Source organism: Scyliorhinus canicula, chromosome 31 (assembly GCF_902713615.1).
Source record: "Scyliorhinus canicula chromosome 31, sScyCan1.1, whole genome shotgun sequence".
NCBI classification, from domain to species: Eukaryota; Metazoa; Chordata; class Chondrichthyes; order Carcharhiniformes; family Scyliorhinidae; genus Scyliorhinus; species Scyliorhinus canicula.
Window position 1 is genome coordinate 9574007 of NC_052176.1, and position 26933 is coordinate 9600939.

Genomic DNA, 26933 nt, shown 5'->3' on the forward strand with positions numbered 1-26933 from the left:
GTGAGAGTCAGCACCTTCAGGAACTGTACCCCAGTGAGAGTCAGCATCTTCAGGAACTGTACCCCAGTGAGAATCAGCACCTTCAGGAACTGTACCCCAGTGAGAGTCAGCACCTTCAGGAACTGTACCCCAGTGAGAATCAGCACCTTCAGGAACTGTATCCCAGTGAGAATCAGCACCTTCAGGAACTGTACCCCAGTGAGAATCAGCACCTTCAGGAACTGTACCCCAGTGAGAATCAGCACCTTCAGGAACTGTACCCCAGTGAGAATCAGCACCTTCAGGAACTGTACCCCAATGAGAATCAGCACCTTCAGGATCTGTACCCCAGTGAGAATCAGCACCTTCAGGAACTGTACCCCAATGAGAGTCCACACCTTCAGGAACTGTACCCCAGTGAGAGTCAGCACCTTCAGGAACTGTACCCCAGTGAGAGTCAGCATCTTCAGGAACTGTACCCCAGTGAGAATCAGCACCTTCAGGAACTGTACCCCAGTGAGAGTCAGCACCTTCAGGAACTGTACCCCAGTGAGAATCAGCACCTTCAGGAACTGTATCCCAGTGAGAATCAGCACCTTCAGGAACTGTACCCCAGTGAGAATCAGCACCTTCAGGAACTGTACCCCAGTGAGAATCAGCACCTTCAGGAACTGTACCCCAGTGAGAATCAGCACCTTCAGGAACTGTCTCCCAGTGAGAGACAGCACCCGCAGAAAGTGGATCTCAGAAAAAGTTACCATCTGTAGGAACAGAAGCTGATAAAGAAAACCTGGATTTGTAGCTCCTGTGAACAATGATCACTGGTATTAGGAATGTTGTCAAGTGTGGAGCTGAACTGAGAATTTGTCAGGAGTTTGAGGAGATGCTGATTCTCGCTGGCCCAGAACATCTGATGTGTGTGTGTGGGTGTCTCGGTATGTGTCTGCATGTGTGTGTGAGTGTTTGTGTGTCTCGTTCTTTGTGTGTCTGGGTGTGTCTGGAGGAGCGTGGATGCAACAATTGAAGATATCTGCTTTGGAATTGGCAATGATTCAGGCAGCACGGTAGCATGGTTGTTAGCATAAATGCTTCACAGCTCCAGGGTCCCAGGTTCGATTCCCGGCTGGGTCAGTGTCTGTGCGGAGTCTGCACGTCCTCCCCGTGTGTGCGTGGGTTTCCTCCGGGTGCTCCGGTTTCCTCCCACAGTCCAAAGATGTGTGGGTTAGGTGGATTGGCCATGCTAAAGTGTCCTAAATAGTAAGGTTAATGGGGGTTGTTGGGTTACGGGTATAGGGTGGATACGTGGGTTTCAGTAGGGTGGTCATTGCTCGAGGGCCGAAGGGCCTGTTCTGTTCTATGTTCTATATTTCAGGATAACAAATTTGAATGACAAGCCTTGTCTGGGTCTGCCTGTTGCCACATTGTTGTTCATCTTCCCCGGGGTCCTGACAACTGGAGCCCAGAGCGATTTCTGTGTCAGTAATTAACAAACATTCGCACTGCCAGCTTTGCAGGATCCAATCAGTGAGAGCAGCAGAGAGGCTACCTCACTCTGCTTTATTTCACTACAACCTCATCTTTCAATGAACTGATGGTCAAACAGCAAAGGGCAATTTCTCATCGCTTCAGCTTCTAACCGGGCCCCAGAAACAGCAAGCTCTCTCTGATCCGGCTGCCATGGTGACATTCCGGAGCTGGAAGGATGGCATCACGGGGAAGACGCCTTTACCCTCCAATTGAATCTCAGTCACCTGACCCACCCACAGCCCCATCTCTGCAAGAGTTTGGAAAGGGCCAGGAAATGACCCTCAGCAGGAGGTCAACTAACCAGCTGCCCTGGAGCAGGGTGACCAACAGGAGAGGAGGTCACCACCCTGACATTGTTGGGAGTCTCTCCTGTATCCATTGGTCCTGAGGCTGAGATGGGCAGAGTTTTGGTCACTCAGGGAATCAAGGATGTGGGAAAGGAGCAGAAAAGAATAATTGAGTCCAAGGATAAGAAGAAAAGAAGAAAATTGCTTATTGTCACGAGTAAGCTTCAATGAAGTTACTGTGAAAAGCCCCTAGTCGCCACATTCCGGCGCCTGTCGGGGAGGCTGGTACGGGAATCGAACCGTGCTGCTGGCCTGCTTGGTCTGCTTTAAAAGCCAGCGATTTAGCCCAGTGTGCTGAACCAGGATAAACCCTGGTCATTTTGAATGATCGAGGGGCCGAGTGGCCTCCTCCTGTTCCCATTTCTCATGTTTTTATGATATTTGACAGTGTCTCTGGTAAGAAGATTCCTGTAATGAACACAGTTTGGTCTCAGATTGCTGAAGAATTAAACACTTTGCAATAACTTGGGGCAGGAGTCTGAATGAATGAGAGATTTAACAATATTTACTGGGGGTAATTTTGACCCGGGTGTGATAGCCCACTTTATATCTCTCCCAATTTTTATTCACACTGACTGCAGCAATGTCGAAATTACCCCCCGAGTTGCAGCATTTGGCTCAATGAAGCTGGCAGTTTCAGACTGTGACACCAGGGGTGCCTCTATCATCATTTGAGAGCAGAGACGTGACGGCTGCTGCTGCTGTTACACCAGCAGGTGGCAGTGTCGCACCACAAAGTACAAAGAGAACAGCAGGATCCCATACTGACTGTGAAAGATCAGAATGTCTGTGCAGAAACTAATTGGACATGCCCCCTGTATCAATAATGAATAAACACTCCCACTCCCAGCATTCCATGCTTCAATCAGTGTATTTTATTTCACCAGAATTGTAAAGTACATTTTAAATGAATTAAAGGTTAAACAGCAAAAAAAGCGAGATCTGAGAGACACTCAGTGAGCAATTAGAAATCAGTGAGACGGCGAGAGAGAAATCCCATCAATCACACCCGGAATATTCTATTGGACAGATTCTTGTCAGTGTGACCCTCGGTCACATCACCATCGCTTCATTGCGAGCTGGAGCTATGGGACGGTCTTGCACAGATTTCGATCATAATCCACAAACTTTGGGTTACGCTTGTCCTTATTCTCCTTGAAGCACAGGGCAACTTCAATGTCACAGTCACACATTTTCTGAACACACTCAGCGTAGCGAGACATCACCGAGAAGTCAGCTGAAAAAGAGGAGAGAACAACTCAACATACACAGTGTAAAATATGCACCGTAATGTATACATGGAAACAGACACTGGAATATACACAGATTAATATACCCACTGGAATATACACACATTAATATACACACTGGAATATACACACATTAATATACACACTGGAATATACACACATTAATATACACACTGGAATATACACGCATTTTTTGAAATAAATTTAGAGTATCCAATTAATTTTTTCCAATTAAGGTGCAATTTAGCGTGGCCAATCCACCTAGTCTGCACATTTTTGGGTTGTGGGAGCTAAACACACGCAAACACGGGGAGAATGTACAAACTCCATATGGAGAGTGACCCAGAGCCAGGATCAAACCTTGGACCTCAGCGCCGTGAGGCAGTAGTGCTAACCCACTGCGTCATCATGCTGCCCCTATACATGCATTAATGTACACACTAATGTGGTGGGTGGGGTTTAGGATGTGAGATTCCGCAACGTTGAAAAATCTTCATTGTTGTTGAGTCCTTAATGTTGTGGGTGATTCACAAAGGTTGGGGCCCAATAATGTTCTTGAAGCTTCCTAAACAACGGGGCAGCTAACGGCTTAGAATGTCTCTGATGTGCGAATGGCCGTCCTCAAGTTCTGGATGGTCATTAATTTTTAATCTAATACTTTGGTGCTGAGGGGGTGGGTGGGGTCTGAAGCTGTGGAGAGTCTTTAACGTGGATGAGGAAGGGGTGGCCTGTCATCATCTGCGGGGGATTCTGAGCCGAGGAACTGCGGCTCAGAGTGAATGAGCTGGACTCGGAGCTTCAGACAGGGCAATGGCATCAGGGAGAGATAATGTTCCCTGGACACTGTGTCACACTCCTTAGCTTAGCTGCTTCATTGGGTCCGTGATCAGGGACAGACAGTATGACTACACGTGAGGATCCAGGAGGTAGTAATGGAAGACACTCAGCCCTTACACTTGTCCGAGAGATTGGAGGTTTTTGCAGCCTGTGTGGACGAGAGCGAGGGCTACAGGGAGGATGAGCAGATTGACCACCGCACCTGGGGACAGGGACACAGACAAGTGGGAGGAATGTAAAGGAATGGGATTATAGCAGGGGGCAGTGTTGTTAGAGGGATAGACAGTGTTCTCAGCATCGAGAGAGTGTGAGCCCCGAGGGCCGTGTTGCCAGCCCGGTGCCAGGGTTAGTAACTCCTGGGGGAAGAATTCAGTTGTTGTTGTATCGGTGGGTACCAACCATACAGATAGGACAAAGAAAGAGGTTCTGATCAGGGAGGATGAGCAGCTCGGGACTCAATTAGAAAGCAGAACCACAAAGATAACAATCTCTGAGCCACAGACAAATTGACATTGGGTCAATAAGATCAGGGAGTTGAGTGTGTGGCTCAGAGATTGGTGTGGGAGCAATGGGTCACCATTCATGGGGCACTGGCATCAGTACTGAGGACAGAGAGAGCTGTACGTTGGGGTGGGTTTCACTTGCACGGCGCTGGGAGCTGGGTCCTGGCAAATCACATGACCAGGGCTGTGGAGCAAAATGGTGGGAGGTGGATTAGTAATGCAGAGACCCAGACTAAAGCTCTGGGGACACGGGTTCAAATCCCACCACGGCAGCTGGGGGAATTTAAACATTCAGTTCATAATTTTAAAAATACTAGAAGTGAAATCTGGGGCTGAGTCCCTGACCCCCACCGGGACGGAGAATCCCCGGGAGGACGGAGTGAATCCCGCCCCATCGCTCCGACGTGGCTGCCGTATTCTCCGGCTGCCGTATTCTCCGGCTGCCGTATTCTCCGGCTGCCGTATTCTCCGGCCGCCTTATTCTCCGGCTGCCGTATTCTCCGGCTGCCGTATTCTCCGGCTGCCGTATTCTCCGGCCGCCTTATTCTCCGGCCGCCGTATTCTCCGGCCGCCGTATTCTCCGGCCGCCGTATTCTCCGGCTGCCGTATTCTCCGGCTGCCGTATTCTCCGGCTGCCGTATTCTCCGGCTGCCGAATTCTCTGGTGCCAGTTTCTGCGCGGGAGCGGGTTTTACGCCCTGCCGGTCGGGGGCCGTTGGCAGCGACCCCCCCCCCCCGGCAATTCTCCGGGCCCCGATGAGCAGTACGGCCGTCATTTCCTGGCCTGTCCCACCGGTGGAAAATGGACATGGTCCATCACCGTGGGACCTGGCTTGGAGGCCGGCTAGGTGAGTCCTCGGGCGGCACGGGGGGATCCGGCCCTGGGGGGGGGGGGTGGAGATCCGGCCCTGGGGGGGGGGGGATCCGGCCCTGGGGGGGGGGAGATCCGGCCCTGGGGGGGGGAGATCCGTCCCTGGGGGGGGAGATCCGGCCCTGGGGGGGGGAGATCCGGCCCTGGGGGGGGGGATCCGGCCCTGGGGGGGGGGGATCCGGCCCTGGGGGGGGGATCCGGCCCTGGGGGGGGGGAATCAAGATGGCCTGGCCCAAGATTGCCGCAACCAGGAACACGCCAGCCGGCCTGCGCAAGCGCAAAACCACGCAGGTGGTTCTGCACATGTGCCGACTCGCGCCGGCCCTTCCGCGCCGGTTTCCTGGTGCCAAAACCTCCGGCGTCGACCCAGCCCCTGGACGTGCGGAGGATTCGCCACCCACACCGAGCGACCTTCGGGACCCACACCGACCGACCTTCGGGACCCACACCAGCCCACCTTCGGGACCCACACCGACCGACCTTCGGGACCCACACCATCCCACCTTCGGGACCCACACCAGCCCACCTTCGGGACCCACACCGACCGACCTTCGGGACCCACACCGACCGACCTTCGGGACCCACACCATCCCACCTTCGGGACCCACACCAGCCCACCTTCGGGACCCACACCGACCGACCTTCGGGACCCACACCGACCGACCTTCGGGACCCACACCGAGCGACCTTCGGGACCCACACCAGCCCACCTTCGGGACCCACACCAGCCCACCTTCGGGACCCACACCAGCCCACCTTCGGGACCCACACCAGCCCACCTTCGGGACCCACACCAGCCCACCTTCGGGACCCACACCGACCGACCTTCGGGACCCACGCTGACCGACCTTCGGGACCCACACCGACCGACCTTCGGGACCCACACCAGCCCACCTTCGGGACCCACACCGACCGGCCTTCGGGACCCACACCGACCGACCTTCGGGACCCACACCGACCGACCTTCGGGACCCACACCGACCGACCTTCGGGACCCACACCGACCGACCTTCGGGGCCCACACCATCCCACCTTCGGGACCCACACCAGCCCACCTTCGGGACCCACACTGACCGACCTTCGGGACCCACACCAGCCCACCTTCGGGACCCACACCGACCGACCTTCGGGACACACACCGACCGACCTTCGGGACCCACACCATCCCATAATTCTGCTTCTATGTTGATATCCCCTTGATGATCCAGCTGAGGTATGAGGGTGTCCAGAGGGGCGGCCTGGGTTGGCTCCCAGATGACCAGAGGCCTTCTGAGTGTTTAAAGGACACAGGCAGCACTCAGCAGTGTGAGCAGCCAGGAGCCTGTAAGTAGCAGCAAAGGGGGTGGGTTTAAAAGGCAGACGGCAGCAATGGGGGTCTGAGCCAGGCCACCCCCATCCTGAGGGTAACACCCCGAGCCCACGGACCCGACACCGAGTCACTCCCCGCTCCTGCCCCCGGCCCAGGCAGCTGCCCCCCAGCAAGCCCCACAATGTTCAATGGGGTTTTCAGTGTTTGTTTAGCCTCTCGCTCCCCCTCCGCAGGCCTGGCGTCCAGTCCCCGTCTGTAAATACTTGTAGTAATCCGCGTCCCCGAGACTTCGGCCTGAGGGGCCGGAGCATCGCGGGAAGGACGGAGAATGAAGTGCCCAAGCCGCTAATCACATTAAAATGCTGCAAATGCCGGTTCTTCATCCCCGTGCCTCCCCCCTCCCCCCTCCCTCCCTCCTCCCTCCCCCACCTCCCCCACCCCTCTCTCCCCCCCCTCCCTCCCCAACCCCCACCCTCCCCCCCCCCTCCCCCACCCCCCCACCCCTCCCCTCCCCTCCCTCTTCCTCCCCCACCCCTCCCCCACCCCTCCCCCTCTCCCTCCCCCTCCCTCCTCCCTCCCTCCCCCACCTTCCTCCCCTCCCTCCCTCCCCTCCCTCCCCCTTCCCCTCCCTCCCCCACCTCCCTCCCCCACCTCCCTCCCTCCCCCAACCCCCACCCTCCGCCCCTCCCTCCCCCACCCCCCGTACCTCCCCCACCCTCCCCCACCCCTCCCTCCCCCTTCCCACTCCATCCCCCACCCCTCCCTCCCCCTCCCTCCCCCCCTCCCACTCCATCCCCCACCCCTCCCTCCCCCACCCCCCACATCCCTCCCCCACCCCCCCCGTCCCTCCCCCACCCCCCTCCCTCTCCCCCCCTCCCCCCCCCGCCCCCCCTCCCTCCCCCTCCCTCCCACTCCATCAACCCCCCCCCATCCCTCCCCCAGGCCCCCCCTCCCAGGCGTGGGGGCACAAATTGTATTTGCCGCCGGGGGGGGGGGGGGGGGTCCGGACAATGTGCCCAAATCAGCGCAGGGCGTGAACTTCGGTTTTTGCCGATCGCAATTCCAGCTCCATGTTCTCACGCCAGAGCTGAATTGTATCTGATTGGCTTCCCACTGGGAGCACAAATAAGGAAGCGACTCCCAATCCGTAACCGTACAAATTAATGCATGGGGAGGATTGCGAGGGATTCCCCAGCAAATCCTGCTGCCAGGCCGCCATTTTAAGCCGACACAACAACAGAGAGTTTGAGTGGCTGGCCCCCCCCCCCCCCCCGCAACACATTGCAGCCCCTGGCCCCAGGATCCCTTGGGTCAGCCCCCCTGTCCCACCCCCACAGTACGGGGATGACCCGCCCATCCCTAATGGAGGGGCTTCCAGTGCAGGCGTCTCTCTTCTGGGGGGGTCTCTGGTGGGGGTCTCTTTAGTTATGGTGAGGGGGTGTCTGGAGGGGGAGGGGTGGGCAGGCTTTGTATTGTGGGGGGTGGGGAGGGTGGCCCTCCATTGGACTTTGGGGGCAACTCCCGGAAAGAGTGACCCCCTTGGCCCACCATGAGGCCCACCACATCAGGGCCACACTGGTCAAGACCGGCACTAATTCCTGCCCATGTGATTCCCAGCCCAGAGGACCGGAGAATCCCGACAATTCGGAGAACATGGGACACAGCCCCGTCGACAATCCCGTTTTCTGCCCTCTGGATTCCCCGCTGCCCGCCGCTGGTGGCAGATTTCCCGATGCGACGGAGAATCCGGCCCTTAGTCTCCCAAACGGAACGTTCCGGGCCTGGTCTCTTGAGCATTCCCAATTTTAATCGGATCACCATTGGTGGCCGTGTCTTCAGGTGTCTGGGTCCCAAGCTCCGAAATTCCCTCCCTCCACCTTTCCGTCTCTATTGAGACATTCCTTAAAACATCTTTAACAAAAGCTTTTGATCAGTCACTTTGGATGTTTCATTACTCTGAAGGCACCACATAAATATAAGTTGTTGTTGTACTTTACTGATGTTAAACTATTGAGGGAAGGGAGAGGACAGGGAGTCAGAGCAACTTCCCGAGGCCAACATCGATTTAGTTTGGTGTTTACTTACGGCACTTGCGAATTCCATTTTCACAAGTTGAAGAGTGCCACATATAATATCTGGGACATCCTGTCCTTCCAACTTCTCTGTAACAGTCATCGTGCACTTGACAGCATCTGAGTGGGTGACAAACAGGAGATATCATTTCAGATGTAAGTTTTTCATGGAGAGACTGAAACACGGTCAGGGGATTAATGATTCCAAACAAGCCTCAGATTGGGTTCCCAACTCTGAAGAATTGTCCTGGAGTTTTCAGGAACAAAAGATGAATCCTCAGGGAACTCATTTCACATAACTGAGGGGATAAGGACATTGCTGCCCTTTAACAACATGGTGTTCTCCTATTTTATTGCAACGCATTTGTTCATTGGAGAGAAACTGGTGGTGGGAGGGAAAAGCTGTTTCTGAAAAAACATCCAATCAGATGACAAAGAGTCTGTTCCCTTTCCAATTGGATTGGAAAGGTGGGCACCCGAGATTGGACATGTAAGACCAATGGCAGCATGGAGCTGGGATGTTTGAGGTGGGAGGTGATATCATGAACACTCCAGGAACGTTCTTGGTATTGACATCATCAAATGATTTTTTTGTGAAAGAACATGGAGCCCAGCCCCCAACAAACATGGAGCCCAGCCCCCAACAAACATGGAGCCCAGCCCCCAACAAACATGGAGCCCTGCCCCCAACAAACATGGAGCCCAGCCCCCAACAAACATGGAGCCCTCCCCCCAACAAACATGGAGCCCTGCCCCCAACAAACATGGAGCCCAACCCACAACAAACATGGAGCCCTGCCCACAACAAACATGGAGCCTTGTCCACAACAAACATGGAGCCCAGCCCACAACAACCATGGAGCCCAGCCCACAGCAAACATTGAGCCCTGCCCCCAACAACCATGGAGCCCAGCCCACAGCAAACAATGAGCCCTGCCCCCAACAACCATGGAGCCCAGCCCACAGCAAACATTGAGCCTTGCCCACAACAAACATGGAGCCCTGCCCACAACAAACATGGAGCCCAGCCCACAACAAACATGGAGCCCAGCCCACAACAAACATGGAGCCCTGTCCACAATAAACACAGAGCCCAGCCCACAACAGACTTGGAGCCCAACCCACAACAAACATGGAGCCCTGCCCACAACAAACATGGAGCCCTGCCCACACCAAACATGGAGCCCTGCCCACAATAATCATGGAGCCCTGCCCACAACAAACATGGAGCCCTGCCCACAACAAACATGGAGCCCTGCCCACAACAAACATGGAGCCCTGCCCACAACAAACATGGAGCCCAGCCCACAACAAACATGGAGCCCTGCCCACAACAAACATGGAGCCCAGCCCACAACAAACATGGAGTCCAACCCACAACAAACATGGAGCCCTGCCCACAACAAACATGGAGCCCAGCCCACAACAAACATGGAGTCCAACCCACAACAAACATGGAGCCCTGCCCACAACAAACACAGAGCCCAACCCACAACACACATGGAGCCCAGCCCACAACAAACATGGAGCCCTGCCCACAACCAACATGGCACCCTGCCCACAACAAACATGGAGCCCAACCCATAACAAATATGGAGCCCTGCCCACAACAAACATGGAGCACTGCCCACAACAAACATGGAGCCCAGCCCACAACAAACATGGAGCCCAGCCCACAACGAACATGGAGCCCAGCCCACAACAAACATGGAGCCCAACCCATAACAAACATGGAGCCCTGCCCACAACCAACATGGCACCCTGCCCACAACAAACATGGAGCACTGCCCACAACAAACATGGAGCCCAGCCCACAACAAACATGGAGCCCAGCCCACAACAAACATGGAGCCCTGCCCACAACAAACATGGAGCCCTGCCCACAACAAACATGGAGTCCAACCCACAACAAACATGGAGCCCTGCCCACAACAAACATGGAGCTCAGCCCACAACAAACATGGAGTCCAACCCACAACAAACATGGAGCCCTGCCCACAACAAACATGGAACCCGGCCCACAACAAACACAGAGCCCAACCCACAACACACATGGAGCCCAGCCCACAACAAACATGGAGCCCTGCCCACAACCAACATGGCACCCTGCCCACAACAAACATGGAGCCCAACCCATAACAAATATGGAGCCCTGCCCACAACAAACATGGAGCACTGCCCACAACAAACATGGAGCCCAGCCCACAACAAACATGGAGCCCAGCCCACAACGAACATGGAGCCCAGCCCACAACAAACATGGAGCCCAACCCATAACAAACATGGAGCCCTGCCCACAACCAACATGGCACCCTGCCCACAACAAACATGGAGCACTGCCCACAACAAACATGGAGCCCAGCCCACAACAAACATGGAGCCCAGCCCACAACAAACATGGAGCCCTGCCCACAACAAACATGGAGCCCTGCCCACAACAAACATGGAGCCCTGCCCACAACAAACAGATGGAATAGAATGTGGAAAAGTGTGAGGTGATGCAATTTGGAAGGAGGAATGGAGGCATAGTCGATTTTCTCAATGAGGAAATCCTGAGGAAATCAGAAGCACAAAGGGATTTGGGAGTTAATGGTTAATGTGCAGTTTCAGTCGGCAGTTAATAAGTCAAATGCAATGTGAGCATTCATGTCAAGAGGGCTAGAATACAAGACCAGGGATGGACTTCTCAGGCTGTATAAGGCTCTGGTCAGACCCCATGAAATGAAAAAAATGGAATGAAATGAATATCGCTTATTGTCACGAGTAGGCTTCAAATGAAGTTACTGTGAAAAGCCCCTAGTCGCCACATTGCGGCGACTGTCCTGGGATGCTGCTACAGGAATTGAACCGTGCTGTTGGCCTGCCTTTGTCTGCTTCAAAAGCAATCTCTTTAGCCCTGTGCTAAACCAGCCCCATTTGGAGTATTGTGAGCAGTTTTGGGCCCCGTATCTAAGGAAGGATGTGCTGGCCTTGGAAAGGGTCCAGACGAGGTTCACAAGAATTATCCCTGGAATGAAGAGCTTGTCGTGTGAGGAACATTTAAGAACTCTGGGTCTGTCCACATTGGAGTTTAGAAGGTTGAGAGGATCTTATTGCAATTAACAAGATACTGTGAGGCCTGGATAGAGTACGCGTGGAAAGGATGTTTCCACTTGTAGGAAAAACTAGTACCAGAGGACATCATCTCCGACCGACACGTGAGGAGAAATTTCTTCAGCCAGAGGGTGGTGAATCTGTGGAACTCTTTGCCGCAGAAGGCTGTGGAGGCCAAATCACTGAGTGTCTTTAAGACAGAGATATAGGTTCTTGATTAATAAGAGGATCAGGGGTTATGGGGAGAAGGCAGGAGAATGGAGATGAGAAAATATCAGCCATGATTGAATGGTGGAGCAGACTCGATGGGCCGAGTGGCCTAATTCTGCTCCTGTGTCTTCTGGTCTTATAATCTATAAATTGCACCAGTAGCTCCTGTAAATTACCCTCAGTACCTCCTGTATATTACCGTGTAACTCCGATTGTGGGCGGCACGGTAGCACAGTAGTTTCCTCCCACAAGTCCGGAAATACGTGCTTGTTAAGTGAATTGGACTTTCTGAATTCTCCCTCTGTGAATCCGAACAGGCGCCGGAGTGTGGCGACAAGGGGGTTATCACAGCAACTTCATTGCAGTGTTAGTGTAAGGCTGCTTGTGACACCAATAAAGATTATAAATTACCCCCAGTAACTCCTATAAAATAGCTCCAGTAACTCCTATAAATTAACCCCAGTAACTCCGACAAAATGACCCCCACTCACTTTGAGAAATTACCCTTAGCAGCTCTGTTTGACTGAACTGGAACTCAGGGTGTCAGTGACAAACAGCACGAGGTGTATTTATTCCAAACCAACATCAGGAAAATAGATCAACCTGGTCATTATGGGCAGCATGGTAGCATTGTGGTTAGCACAATTGCTTCACAGCTCCAGGGTCCCAGGTTTGATTCCGGCTTGGGTCACTGTCTGTGCGGAGTCTGCACATCCTCCCCGTGTCTGCGTGGGTTTCCTCCGGGTGCTCTGGTTTCCTCTCACAGTCCAAAGATGTGCAGATTAGGTGGATTGGCCATGATAAATTGCCCTTAGTGTTGTGTGGGCTACTGAGTTATGGGGATAGGGTGGAGGTGTTTACCTTGGGTAGGGTGCTCTTTCAAAGAGCCGGTGCAGACTCGATGGGCCGAATTGCCTCCTTCTGCACTGTAAATTCTATGATAATTATATCATAGCTATTATGGAATCTTGCTGTGTACAAATTGGGTTCTACCTGGAGGCAGTGATGAGGACTATAGAGAAGCAAGTTCTGTCGTTCTGAGGAATATCTTCTCTCTGCTTTGTACCAGAGCAAAACCTTGCTGATTCTCAGCCAGCGCAAACAACCACATCTTGGCTTCATGGAGAGAGTTTTTTACATAAGTATCGTCTCATTTTACCTGTCAAAGTCATCCACTGGCTGGTTTCCATATTCTCCAATCCCACAGAAACAGCCGTAGTTACTGTAGAACTGGTCCAGGAGAGTTGGACTGACGCAGTCAACAATGTTTTGGAAGTTTATCATCATTGGGTAATTAACGAATCCCTGAGCAGGGAACCAAATTACTACAAGAGGAAAACAAAATAAATCATTGTGTCAGAAAGCCCTGGTACAGAGTGAGCAGGGAGACAATTTAACAACATGTTGGTTTAGAAAGCAGAAGAAGCTGCAAAGGAATATTCATGAATTCAGCGGAAATTGCGGGCTGGATTCTCCGCTTTTGAGGCTATGGCTGTGTGGTGAATGTGATTCACACCGGATTATAATCTGCGTATATATAAAACATAGAACAGAGAACAGTACAGCACAGAACAGGCCCTTCGGCCCTCGATGTTGTGCCGAGTCATGATCACCCTACTCAAACCCACGTATCCACCCTATACCCGTAACCCCCCCCCCCCCCCTCCCTTAACCTTACTTTTTAGGACACTACGGGCGATTTAGCCTGGCCAATCCACCTAACCCGCACATCTTTGGACTGTGGTGTCTATATTGTAAGTGCAGTTGCACTACCTGACCACCAGGGGAGTAGCTCTGGGAATGCTCGAGAATTGTACTGGGCTTCTCCTTTGGCTCCGCCCAGGACTCCTCCCCCTGGAGCTGCTGTATAAAGATCAGTGCTACATGGTCAGCCAGCCAGTTCACCGAAAGTTCAATGGCTAACAGGCTGGCTCTGTTGTAAGTATATTAAAACCGCTATTCTAATCCTACAAGCAAGTGTCCATAGAATTGATGGTTCCAACAGGCCAGAGCATGTGTCTAGTTTTACAATAAAAAAATCGGCGCCGCCCTCTCAGCGATGCTCCGCCTCGTGGCGGGGGGGGGGGGGCGAGCACGTAAGCCCCCGGCTTCCCCTGCAGATACGGATGGAGGATTGCCGGGTCCGTGGCCGCGCATCCGCATGGCGGCGACCTACCGCGGACACGTCGTACAACATGGCGCCGGCCAATTGTGGACTCGGCCTGCCAGATAGTGCTCCCCTGTAATCCCCTCCCCACCCCGAGTCCACCCCCACAAGTACCCCCAGACCCCGCCGAAGCCCCCCAGCCAGTGGAATGACTGCACCCCCCGACTGTGGCAGTGCTGGTCACAGTCAGCAGGCCCCATGCGAGGTCCCAGAAATCTGTGAGCACACGCGACCGTCGCCATCAGTAAGTTGGCTCATTCAGTGGGGGGGGGGGGGCATCGGTGGGGGACCTCAGGTGACATCCCAAGGCCGCCCCAATGGCGTGCGGCGTACTCAGAGATTACACAGTTTTTGAGGTGGCGGAGCATCTGAAAAATGGCGCCCCCCCCCCGATTTAGGCGTCAAAATGGATTCTCCGGACAATTCAGCGTCGCCAATCGGAGAATCCCGCCCTGCGTCTCGGAAACAGGCCATTCGGCCCAACAATTCCATGGACTTGGTTCTCCGTCACCCGCCACCATCAGCGGAGAATCGAGCGCTGGGCTAAAAGCGAGATCAGCGCACAATGGGCGGGATTCTCCGATTGCTGACTCTGAAATTGTATTCACCGATTGGCCGGAGAATCCCTTTTGACCCCAAAATCGGCGGCTCCGCCTGTTTTCAGATGTTCTGCCCCCTCCAAAACGGCGTCGTCGGTGAGTGCGCCGCACGCCGTTAGGACGGCCTCAGGACGTCACCTGAAGGCCCTCCCCCGATGCTTGCCCCCGATGGGCCGACTTCCCGACGGCGTGGATCACTTGTGACTGTGTCCAGCCCTGCCACAGTCGGAGTTCAGGGGGAGCTGCTCCGCTGTCCAGGGCAGCTTTGGCAGGGCTGGGGGGCCAGTCTGGGGCTGGCGAGCTGGGTTACTGGGGGGATTATCTGGCAGGCCGGGTCCATGCGCGACGCGCCATGTTGTACGGCGCAACCGCTACAGGTCTTCACCGTGCGCAATGCGCGGCCACAGGCCCGTCCGTATCTGCAGGGGAAGCCGGGGGTTTACGTGCAGTGGCTGCTCGGCCCCCAGCGGGTGGAGCATCGGTGCGGGGGCGCCGCCCTTTTGGTCGTAATACTAGACACGTGCTCCAGACACAGCCTCAAAATGGAGAATCCAGCCCGATGTTCCGAACCCCGCCAGCAGCAGCAGTGAGCTACACGCCCCGCGCTGGCGGGAGGAAGCAAATGGGTCAACGACATCCAGTAGAACCTGATTAACGGGCTGGAAACCCAATTTCCTTGCCCTCCCCATGATGCTCCAGGCCTCTCAGTCGGGATTCAGGCAGGTGTGGATTGGCGAGTGTATTTTCCAGCGTTGCCCTGAAGCTGTGCACCCCACGGTGGATCAAGGTGGTAAGTATGTAATGTACGTGCCCCCCAAAGTCCATGGATGGCCCCCAGCCCCTCACAATACATCTTCTTGGTGTGACTGACAGCCCTTCACCACATCAAAGGCAGCTAAGTGCTGTGAAACAGAGGAAAGCAAAGCACGCGGCGGCCCACTAGCCGGGTTCCGACAGCATCCCACAGGTTTCCCACCATGCATAAATTTATATAGTGAGGGAGAGGGAATCACTCCTGGGGACTGCTCCTGGTGTCAGCGCAGACCCGGAGAAATTCTAGTCCAGCGGGAGAACTTGGTCACCCGCATGGAGAATTCAGTCCCATAGCTCTGAATCTGTTCCACACCAGACTCCTCCCATCAATCATCATCTAACACTAGCAGCGTAACTTTCCATTCCTTTCTGCCGTTCTCGCACAGGTCCGGTAGGAGTGGCAGCTCTGAGGGGGGTGGGGGCAGTGGAGGTAGCATATGGGGTTAGAGGGGGGGGGGTCGATGTGGGCGCCGATATGTGATAATTACCAGTTCACTCCGGGGGGGCTGGATGGGCGGTGGCAGCGGGCGGGAATCGAGAGATTTGGGCATCTCTTTATAGATGAGGGTTTCCCAAGCCTGGAGGAGCTGGAGGAGGAGTTTGAGTTGCCGGGGGAATGGGTTCCGTTACCTGCAGGTGAAGGATTTTGTGCGGAGGCCGGTTTCGACCTTCCCAAACCTGTCTCCCCTGGGGATACAGGACAAGGTGGTGTCGGGAACAGGAGTAGGAGAGGAGAAGGTCTCAGAGATCTATAAGGAGCTGACGGATTGGGAGGGAGCCCCGATTGGGGAGGTGAAGAGAAAGTGGGACTGAGAGCTGGGAGGGGGGAGTTGGAGGCCGGGTTACCGGAGGGGTCCCTGAGGAGAGTTAATGCACCCTCGCCGTGCGCCAGGCTCAGCCTGATACAGTTTAAGTTGGTCCACAGGGCCCACATGACTGTGGCCCGGATGAGCAGGTTACTTGAGGAGGTGGAGGATGGGTGTGGGCGCTGTGGGGGGGGGGGGGGGGTTCTGCTAACCATGTCCATATGTTTGGGGCTTGTGCAAGACTGCGGGCTTTCTGGCAGGGATTTGCTGATGTCATGTCAGAGGTATTACAAATGAGGGTGGTGCCGAGTCCAGAGGTGGTGATCTTTGGTGTGTTGGAAGGTCTGGGAGCCCAGGGGGCGAGAGAGGCTGACGTCCTGGCCTTTGCCTCCCTGGTGGCCCAGACTAATTGTGGAGGCATTTTGAAGGAAAATGCAATGTTCCCCTATCCAGCAGAGGGCAGCAGAGCAGAGCGACTGATCAGCTGTTCTGGGGAAATTTGCATACGTGCAGTGCGGTCAGCCTAATTTGAAGGTGGTTTGTGGAGAGGCTGTTGTCAAGTGACAGTTAAATCCGAAACACTTCGTCAGTGTTTCCCACCCTACCTCCCCCTCTAACCAAAAAAAAAACCCACGGTTGTTGGGAAGCGGGAGCAGGGGCTTGTCGTGAAGGTGAGTGACTGCCTTTAAATTTGCTTACCTTTCAGCGGGAGCAGGGTTTGAGGGAATATCAGGTATGCTCTTCCTTTCTTTTTCTTTTTCTTATTTTTTTTTAAATCTAGAGGTGATGTCAGGGAAGGCAGTACAATGCTCCTCCTGCAGAATGTTTGAGGTGAGGGACGACGTCAGTGTCCCTGCTGATTTCATCTGTGGGAAGTGCACCCAACTCCAGCTCCTCAAAAACCGTGTTAGGGACCTGGAGCTTGAGCTGGATGAACTTCGGATCATTCGGGAGGCAGAGGGGGTCATAGTTAGGAGCTTCAGGGAAGTAGTTACACCAAAGACTGGAGATAGATGGGTAACTGTAAGAGGGACTGGGAAGAAGCAGTCAGTGCAGGGACCCCTGCGGTCGTTCCCCTGAGTAACAAGTATACCGTTTTGGATACTTGTGGGGGGGGGGACTTACCAGGGGTAAGCCATGGGGTACGTACCTCTGGCACGGAGTCTGTCCCTGTTGCTCAGAAGGGAAGGGGGAAAGGAGTAGAACATTAGTAATTGGGGACTCAATAGTCAGGGGCACAGATAGGAGATTTTGTGGGAGCGAGAGAGACTCACGTTTGGTATGTTGCCTCCCAGGTGCAAGGGTACGTGATGTCTCGGATCGTGTTTTCCGGGTCCTAAAGGGGGAGGGGGAGCAGCCCCAAGTCGTAGTCCACATTGGCACTAACGACATAGGTAGGAAAGGGGACAAGGATGTCAGGCAGGCCTTTAGGGAGCTAGGATGGAAGCTCAGAGTGAGAACAAACAGAGTTGTTATCTCTGGGTTGTTGCCCGTGCCACGTGATAGTGAGATGAGGAATAGGGAGAGAGCAATTAAACATGTGGATACAGGGATGGTGCAGGCGGGAGGGATTCAGATTTCTGGGTAACTGGGGCTCTTTCTGGGGAAGGTGGGACCTCTATAGACAGGATGGTCTACATCTGAACCTGAGGGGCACCAATATCTTGGGGGGGGGGGAGATTTGTTAGTGTTCTTTGGGGGGGTTTAAACTAATTCAGCAGGGGCATGGGAACCTGGATTGTAGTTTTGGGGTACGGGAGATTGAGAGTATAGAGGTCAGGAGCACAGATTTGGCTTCGCAGGAGGGTGCCAGTGTTCAGGTAGGTGGTTTGAAGTGTGTCTACTTCAATGCCAGGAGTATACGAAATAAGGTAGGGGAACTGGCAGCATGGTGATACTGGGACTTCGATGTTGTGGCCATTTCAGAGACACGGATAGAGCAGGGACAGGAATGGTTATAGAACATAGAACAGTACAGCACAGAACAGGCCCTTCGGCCCTCAATGTTGTGCCGAGCCATGATCACTCAAACCCACGTATCCACCCTATACCTGTAACCCAACAACCCCCCCCCCCCCTTAACCTTACTTTTATTAGGACACTACGGGCAATTTATCATGGCCAATCCACCTAACCCGCACATCTTTGGACTGTGGGAGGAAACCGGAGCACCCGGAGGAAACCCACGCACACAGGGGGAGGACGTGCAGACTCCACACAGACAGTGACCCAGCCGGGAATCGAACCTGGGACACTGGAGCTGTGAAGCATTTATGCTAACCACCATGCTACCCTGCTGCCCCCTGGTTGTTGCAGGTTCCGGGGTTTAGGTGTTTTAGTAAGCTCAGAGAAGGGGGCAAAAGAGGGGGAGGTGTGGCGCTGCTAGTCAAGGACAGTATTACGGTGGCGGAAAGGATGCTAGATGTGGACTCTTCTTCTGAGGTAGTATGAGCTGAGGTTAGAAACAGGAAAGGAGAGGTCACCCTGTTGGGAGTTTTCTATAGGCCACCTAATAGTTCCAGGGATGTAGAGGAAAGGATGGCGAAGATGATTCTGGAAAAGAGCGAAAGTAACAGGGTAGTTGTTATGGGAGACTTTAACTTTCCAAATATTGACTGGAAAATATATAGTTCGAGTACATTAGATGGGTCGTTCTTTGTACAATGTGTGCAGGAGGGTTTCCTGACACAATATGTTGACAGGCCAACAAGAGGAGAGGACACATTGGATTTGGTTTTGGGTAATGAACCAGGCCAGGTGTTAGATCTGGAGGTAGGTGAGCACTTTGGAAATAGTGACCACAATTCGGTAACCTTTACGTTAGTGATGGAAAGGGATATGTATACCCCGCAGGGCACGAGTTATAGCTGGGGGAAAGGCAATTATGATGCCATTAGACATGACTTAGGATGTGTAGGTTGGAGGAGTAGGCTGCAAGGGTTGGGCACACTGGATATGTGGAGCTTGTTCAAGGAACAGCTATTGCGTGTTCTTGATAATTATGTACCAGTCAGGCAGGGAGGAAGGGGTAGAGCGAGGGAACCGTGGTTTACCAAAGAAGTGGAATCTCTTGTTAAGAGGAAGAAGGAAGCCTATGTGAAGATGAGGCGTGAAGTTTCAGTTGGGGCGCTTGATAGTTACAAGGAAGCGAGGAAGGATCTAAAGAGAGAGCTAAGACGAGCAAGGAGGATACATGAGAAGTCTTTGGCAGGTAGGATCAAGGAAAACCCAAAAGCTTTCTATAGGTACGTCAGGAATAAAAGAATGATTAGGGTAAGAGTAGGGCCAGTCAAGGACAGTGGTGGGAAGTTGTGTGTGGAGGCTGAGGAGATAACCGAGATACTAAATGAATACTTTTCGTCAGTATTCACTCGGGAAAAAGATAATGTTGTGGAGGAGAATGCTGAGACCCAGGCTATTAGAATAGATGGCATTGAGGTGCGTAGGGAAGAAGTGTTGGCAATTCTGGTGAAAATATATAAGTCCCCGGGGCCTGATGGGATCAATCCTAGGATTCTCTGGGAAGCCAGGGAAGAGATTGCTGAGCCTTTGGCTTTGATTTTTGGGTTATCATTGGCTACAGGAATAGTGCCAGAGGGCTGGAGGATAGCAAATGTGGTCCTTTTTTTTCAAGAAGGGGAGTAGAGATAACTCCGGTAACTATAGGCCGGTGAGCCTCACGTCTGTTGTGGGTAAAGTCTTGGAGGGGATTATAAGAGATACGATTTATAATCATCTAGATAGGAATAATATGATTAGGGATAGTCAGCATGGTTTTGTGAAGGGTAGGTGATGCCTCACAAACCTTATCGAGTTCTTTGAGAAGGTGACTGAACAGGTAGACGAGGGTAGAGCAGTTGATGTGGTGTATATGGATTTCAGTAAAGCGTTTGATAAGGTTCCCCACGGTCGGCTATTGCAGAAAATACGGAGGCTGGGGATTGAGGGTGATTTTGAGATGTGGATCACAAATTGGCTAGTTGAAAGAAGACAGAGGGTGGTGGTTGATGGCAAATGTTCAGAATGGAGTTCAGTTACGAGTTGCGTACCACAAGGATCTGTTCTGGGGCCGTTGCTGTTTGTCATTTTTATAAATGACCTAGAGGAGGGCACAGAAGGTTGGGTGAGTAAATTTGCAGACAACACTAAAGTCGGTGGAGTTGTAGACAGTGTGGAAGGATGTTGCAGGTTACAGAGGGACATAGATAAGCTGCAGAGCTGGGCTGAGAGGTGGCAAATGGAGTTTAATGTAGAGAAGTGTAAGGCGATTCACTTTGGAAAAATAACAGGAATGAGGAATATTTGGCTAATGGTAAAATTCTTGGCAGTGTGGATGAGCAGAGGGATCTCGGTGTCCATGTACATAGATCCCTGAAAGTTGCCACCCAGGTTGATAGGGTTGTGAAGAAGGCCTATGGTGTGTTGGCCTTTATTGGTAGAGGGATTGAGTTCCGGAGCCATGAGGTCATGTTGCAGCTGTACAAAACTCTGATACGGCCGCATTTGGAGTATTGCGTACAGTTCTGGTCGCCTCATTATAGGAAGGACGTGGAAGCATTGGAACGGATGCAGAGGAGATTTACCAGGATGTTGCCTGGTATGGAGGGAAAATCTTAGGAGGAAAGGCTCATGGACTTGAGGTTGTTTTCGTTAGAGAGAAGAAGGTTAAGAGGTGACTTAATAGAGGCATACAAAATGATCAGAGGGTTAGATAGGGTGGACAGTGAGAGCCTTCTCCCGCGGATGGTGGTGGCTCGAGGTGGTGGCACGAGGGGACATAGCTTTAAATTGAGGGGTAATAGATATGGGACAGACGTCAGAGGTAGGTTTTTTACGCAAAGAGTGGTGAGGCCGTGGAATGCCCTACCTGCAACAGTAGTGAACTCGCCAACATTGAGGGCATTTAAAAGTTTATTGGATAAGCATATGGATGATAATGGCATAGTGTAGGTTAGATGGCCTTTAGTTTTTGACTTCCCATGTCGGTGCAACATCGTGGGCCGAAGGGCCTGTACTGCGCTGTATCGTTCTATGTTCTATGTTCTAACGTTAGCATTCATGTCAAGATGGCTAGAATACAAGACCAGGGAGTAACTTCTGAGGCTGTATAAGGCTCTGGTCAGACCCCATTTGGAGTATTGTGAGCAGTTTGGGCCCCGTATCTAAGGAAGGATGTGATGATCTTTCAGGAATCACTGGAGGCAGGAAGGGTCCCAAAGGACTGGAAAGTGGCCAATGTAACATCACGTTTCAAGAAGGGAAAGGAGCAGAAGATGGAAATTATAGGCCGGTTAGCCTGACTTCGGTCATTGGTAAGATTGTAGAGTCTGTTATTAAAGATGAGATCGCGAAGCACTTGAAAGTGCATGGTAAAATAGGATTGAATCAGCACGGCTTTGTCAAAGGGAGGTCATGTCTGACAGATCTGTTAGAGTTCTTTGAGGAGGTAACAAAGGAGAACCAGTGGATGTTATTTATTTAGATTTCTAGAAGGCCTTTGACAAGGTGTTTATGGTAAGATCCTGGCATGGATAGAGGATTGGCTGACTGGCAGAACGCAGAGAGTGGGGATAAAAGGGTCTATTTCAGGATGGCAGCCGGTGACTAGTGGTGTGCCTCAGGGGTCTGTGCTGGGACCACAGCTTTTCACAATATACATTAATGATCTGGAAGAAGGAACTGAAGGCACTGTTGCTAGGTTTGCAGATGACACAGAGATCTGCAGAGGGGGAGGTTGTATTGAGGAAGCAGGGGGGCTGCAGAAGGATTTGGATAAGATAAGAGAGTGGGCAATGAAGTGGGAAATTCAAGACAATGTGGAAATGTGTGAGATTATGCACTTTGGAAGGAGGAAATTAGGCATCGACTATTTTCTAAATGGGGAAATGCTTCGGAAATCAAAAGAACAAAAGGACTTGGGAGTCCTTGTTCAGGATTCTCTTAAGGTTAATGTGCAGGTTCAGTCGGCAGTTAGGAAGGCAAATGCAATGTTAGCATTCATGTCAAGAGTGTCATGTGAGGGTGTCTTTAAGAAATGGGTGTTTATTACTGCAATGATGTCAGAGAGGGGGTGGAGATGGGCTGTCTGTCAGCTTTTTCCATTCGTTTTGGGCTGTTTGCTGCAGGGTGTGTTTTAGTTTTTTTTCACAGCTGGATCGCTGCAGTCAGAGCCAGAAGGTGTATAAACTCCATAATACACTTTGGGGTTGTCTAAACCCTGGCCCATAACAAGAGGGCTAGAATACAAGACCAGGGATGTACTTCTGAGGCTGTATAAGGCTCTGGTCAGACCCCATTTGGAGTATTGTGAGCCGTTTTGGGCCCGTATCTAAGGAGGATGTGCTAAAAGAACAAAGAACAAAGAAAATTACAGCACAGGAACAGGCCCTTCGGCCCTCCCAGCCTGCGCCGCTCCAGATCCTTTATCTAAACCTGTCTCCTATTTTCCAAGGTCTACTTTCCTCTGTTGCCACCCATTCATATACCTGTCTAAATGCCTCTTAAATTATGCTATCGTGCCCGCCTCTACCACCTCCGCTGGTAAAGCGTTCCAGGCACCCACCACCCCCTGCGTAAAAAACTTTCCACGCACATCTCCCTTAAACTTTCCCCCTCTCACCTTGAAATCGTGACCTTGGAAAGGGTCCAGAGGAGGTTCACCAGAATTATCCTTGGAATGAAGAACTTGTCATATATGGGACAGTTTGAGGACTCTGGATCTGCGCCCGTTGGAGTGAAGAAGTTTGAAGAAGTCTGAAGAAGACTCTGGGTGTGTACTCATTAGATTTTAGAAGGATGAGGGGGGATCTCATTGATACTCACAGATACTGTGAGGCCTGGATAGAGTGGACGTGGAGAGGATGTTTCCACTTCTCGGAGAAAGTAGAACCAGGTGACACCATCTTAGACCAAAGGGAGGATCCTTTAAAAAAGAGAAGAGGAGGAATTTCTTCAGCCAGAGGGTGGTGAATCTGTGAAACTCTTTGCCGCAGAAGGCTGTGGATGTCAAATCACTGAGTGTCTTTAAGACAGAGATAGATGGGTTCTTGATTAATAAGGGGATCAGGGGTTATGGGGAGAAGGCAGGAGAATGGGGATGAGAAAATATCAGCCATGATTGAATGGCGAAGCTGACTCAATGGGCCAAGTAGCCTAATTCTGCTCCTTTGTCTTATGGTCTTATACTGAGGTGGAGGGACTCGGAGCCCCCAAATTCGGGGGTGTGGGTGAGCGACATGGCAGGGGTTCTCAGACTCGAAAAATTAAATTCCCCTCGAGGGGTTTCCAGGGGTTTGCTCGGAGAGAGCAGCCGTTCAACAATTACTGCGAGGAACATTAAGCTGTCAGCAGGGAGGGGAGGGGGGTGTGGAGGAAGGGGGGAAGGGGAGGCATGGGAGGTGGTTGGGGAAGGTGGCACTGTTTGTGGGAGCCGTGTTGGCTGGGGTTTGTGCTCAAGGGGGTTTGTTGGGTATAATATTGTGGTTTTGATGTTTAAAATTGTTAAAATGATAAATGCCTCAATAAAATAATTTCTAAAAATAAACGTTCCATTCCTTGCTCCCTCATGTACTGACCGAGCTTCCCCTCAAAGCCATCAATAATATTCACATCAAACATTCCCTGTGGGAGTGAGTTTCACAATCTGACCATCAAACACTCCCAGGACAGGTACAGCACAGGGTTAGATACAGAGTAAAGCTCCCTCTACACTGTCCCCATCAAACACTCCCAGGACAGGTACAGCACTGGGTTAGATAGAGAGTAAAGCTCCCTCTACACTGTCCCCATCAAACACTCCCAGAACAGGTACAGCACGGGGTTAGATTCAGAGTAAAGCTCCCTCTACACCGTCCCCATCAAACACTCCCAGGACAGGTACAGCATGGGGTTAGATACAGAGTAAAGCTCCCTCTACACTGTCCCCATCAAACACTCCCAGGACAGGTACAGCACTGGGTTAGATACAGAGTAAAGCTCCCTCTACACTGTCCCCATCAAACACTCCCAGAACAGGTACAGCACGGGGTTAGATTCAGAGTAAAGCTCCCTCTACACCGTCCCCATCAAACACTCCCAGGACAGGTACAGCATGGGGTTAGGTACAGAGTAAAGCTCCCTCTACACTGTCCCCATCAAACACTCCCAGGACAGGTACAGCATGGGGTTAGGTACAGAGTAAAGCTCCCTCTACACTGTCCCCATCAAACCCTCCCAGGACAGGTACAGCATGGGGTTAGATACAGAGTAAAGCTCCCTCTACACTGTCCCCATCAATCATTCCCAGGACAGGTACAGCACGGGGTTAGATACAGAGTAAAGCTCCCTCTACACTGTCCCCATCAAACATTCCCAGGACAGGGACAGCACGGGGTCAGATACAGAGTAAAGCTCCCTCTGCACTGTCCCCATCAAACACTCCCAGGACAGGGACAGCACGGTGTAGATACAGAGTAAAGCTCCCTCTACACTGTCCCCATCAAACACTCCCAGGACAGTTATTCACATTTCTTTTAACTTCTTTCTCATTGACAACTTCTCTGTTCTGAATTCCCCCCAGTGTTGCTGCTGCCTCACTTGCTGTTCCCCCCACTCCTACAGCACATCCCTGAGGTCTCCAGATGATCACTTACCTCCGAGCACGATGAGGATCGCAGTGAGTTTCGGCGACTCCATGACTTCTCGTTTCCTCCGAGTGATCGATGTTTGTCTCATCGTGGCTCTGCCTCTTTTATTCAGCTCTCGGGATGGTTCCAACCCAGATTACCTCAGCAAATGCAAATAGGGTGAAGAGTCCTCGGCTGGTTCAAATATTTTGCTGTTGTCCAACGTGTGAGAGGTTTGAGGAACCCGGGGCTGGATTCTCCGATAATGGTGTTGACTCCGCCGTGAAAAATGTGGGTGTAGAGAATGTGGGGCAAAATTCTCCGACCCCCAGCAGGGTCAGTTGCGGGGGCAGGAATCTCAGCACTCCGATCGGAGAGGCCCCTGCGGTGATTCTCTGGCCCGGATGGGCCGAAGTCCCGCCGCTGGGAGGCCTCTCCCGCCGCGGGCGGGAGGCACTGCGGCACGAGCAGGCCCCCAGGGTCCTGGGGGGCGGGGGGTCGATCGAACCCTGGGGGGTGCCCCCACGGTGGCCTGGCCCGCGATCGGGAGCCCCCCCGCTCAGACTGCGGGCCAGTGCCCTGGCTGCAGTATGTTCTTCCGCGTCTGCCACGACCTCCACCATGGCAGAGGCGGAAGAGAACCCCACATCGCGCATGCGCCGGCAGTGACGTCAACGGCCAGTTGCCGCTGACGTCTCTGCCGGCGCATGTGCGGACCGGCGAAAGCCTTTCGGCCAGCCCCGCTGACGGGGGCGCCGGTTTTTTGCGCCGGTCTTCCGGTGCCAACCGCTCCGGCGCGGGGCTAGCCCCCAAAGGTGGGGAGAATTCCCTACCTTCGGGGAGGCCCGACCCCTGAGTGGTTGGCGCCACTCCCATACTCCGGGACCCTCCGTCACGCCGGGTTGTGGAGAATCCCGCCCCAGGTCTCAGACCTGCAATCGGCTCCGGTGTCAGGTCACGATTCTCCGGCGACGGTGAATCGCCGCGAGTCGCGCCCACGCTGTTCCCGTGTCACCGGTTGGGGGCCGTTGAACAGCTCCCGCGGCGATTTCCCGCGGTCGACCGGCCGAGTTCCCGCCGAGTTCTGCCGGCGTGGTTCCCGTATGGTTTCACCCGGCGGGCGCACGGACTCGAGGCCGCGGTGGCCGTCCTGGTGGGGGGCGCGGGGGGTTCAGTCTCCGAGGGGGGGGGCCTCCACGACGGCCAGGCCCGTAATCGGGAGTTACCGCTCGGTGGGTGCTTGCGATCCGGGGGTGTCCTACCTTCTTCCGCGCCTGCCCGCTGTGTGGCTCCGCCTTGTTGCACGGGGCCGGCAAGAAATACGGCCACCGCGCGAATACGCGGACCCGTGGCCGGTAGTGAAGGGCCCCGGATCGGTAACAGGAGCTGCGCGGCACACGCTGGGGCCCTGCTATCCCTCTTGAAGTCAGAGAATCACTTTGGACATTTTGAAAAATATCTGGAGTGATTCCCGCCCGTTTTCCGGCGGGCGTGAGGGCCCAGACCCATTTCCGGGGAATACCGGCCGTGGAGTTTCACGGTGGTGTCATCGGGCCCCCAGGTGCAGCTGTTCACCGGCCCATAAAGGGCTAGCATGGGCGTGATGGGAAGGGCCCGAGGGAGCGGAGGCTGAAAAACATTCTCCCCCCCCCCGCCACCTCCCCCCACACACACAGCCGTCGCAGGCAAGATGGCCGCCAGACGAGCAGCCCCGAGATTCAGGGACAGTGAATTGGACACCTTCCTGGGTACAGTGGAGGAGGGGAGGCTGGTTCTGTACCCCGGGCTGGGTCGCAGGACATCAGAGTGTGAATTTACTGACTGAGTCGTATCGCTCTGCGTCCCAGTAACCGTGTCCCAGGAAAGGTCCCTATTTTATTGGAGTTAGATTATTGTGAAAACATGTGTAGGGTTGTTGAATTTGGGCAGCTTTGTGAGAGGTTGGCTT

General features: G+C 53.2%; 1 protein-coding gene across 1 annotated transcript; it reads right to left on the minus strand.

Annotated features, from left to right (window-relative positions):
• Positions 1–2705: 2705 nt before the first annotated feature.
• On the minus strand, positions 2706–25142 carry LOC119958970 (acidic phospholipase A2 E-like). The gene is made up of 4 exons (XM_038787499.1): positions 25013–25142; positions 13157–13322; positions 8708–8814; positions 2706–3090 (listed from the first exon to the last, which is right to left on the minus strand). Exons 1-4 carry the CDS (start codon positions 25092–25094, stop codon positions 2939–2941), a joined length of 507 nt encoding a protein of 168 aa, XP_038643427.1. The 5' UTR covers positions 25095–25142; the 3' UTR covers positions 2706–2938.
• Between the last annotated feature and the right edge of the window lie 1791 nt (positions 25143–26933).

Bases quoted from the DNA above. Each gene is read 5' to 3' on its own strand.
- LOC119958970 (XM_038787499.1), bottom strand. From the start codon at position 25,094: ATGAGACAAACATCGATCACTCGGAGGAAACGAGAAGTCATGGAGTCG. The intron at 13,323-25,012 runs GTAAGTGATCAT...TTCCTCTTGTAG, and splicing joins GATCCTCATCGTGCTCGGAG to TAATTTGGTTCCCTGCTCAG. The intron at 8,815-13,156 runs GTAAAATGAGAC...TCACCCACTCAG, and splicing joins CCAGTGGATGACTTTGACAG to ATGCTGTCAAGTGCACGATG.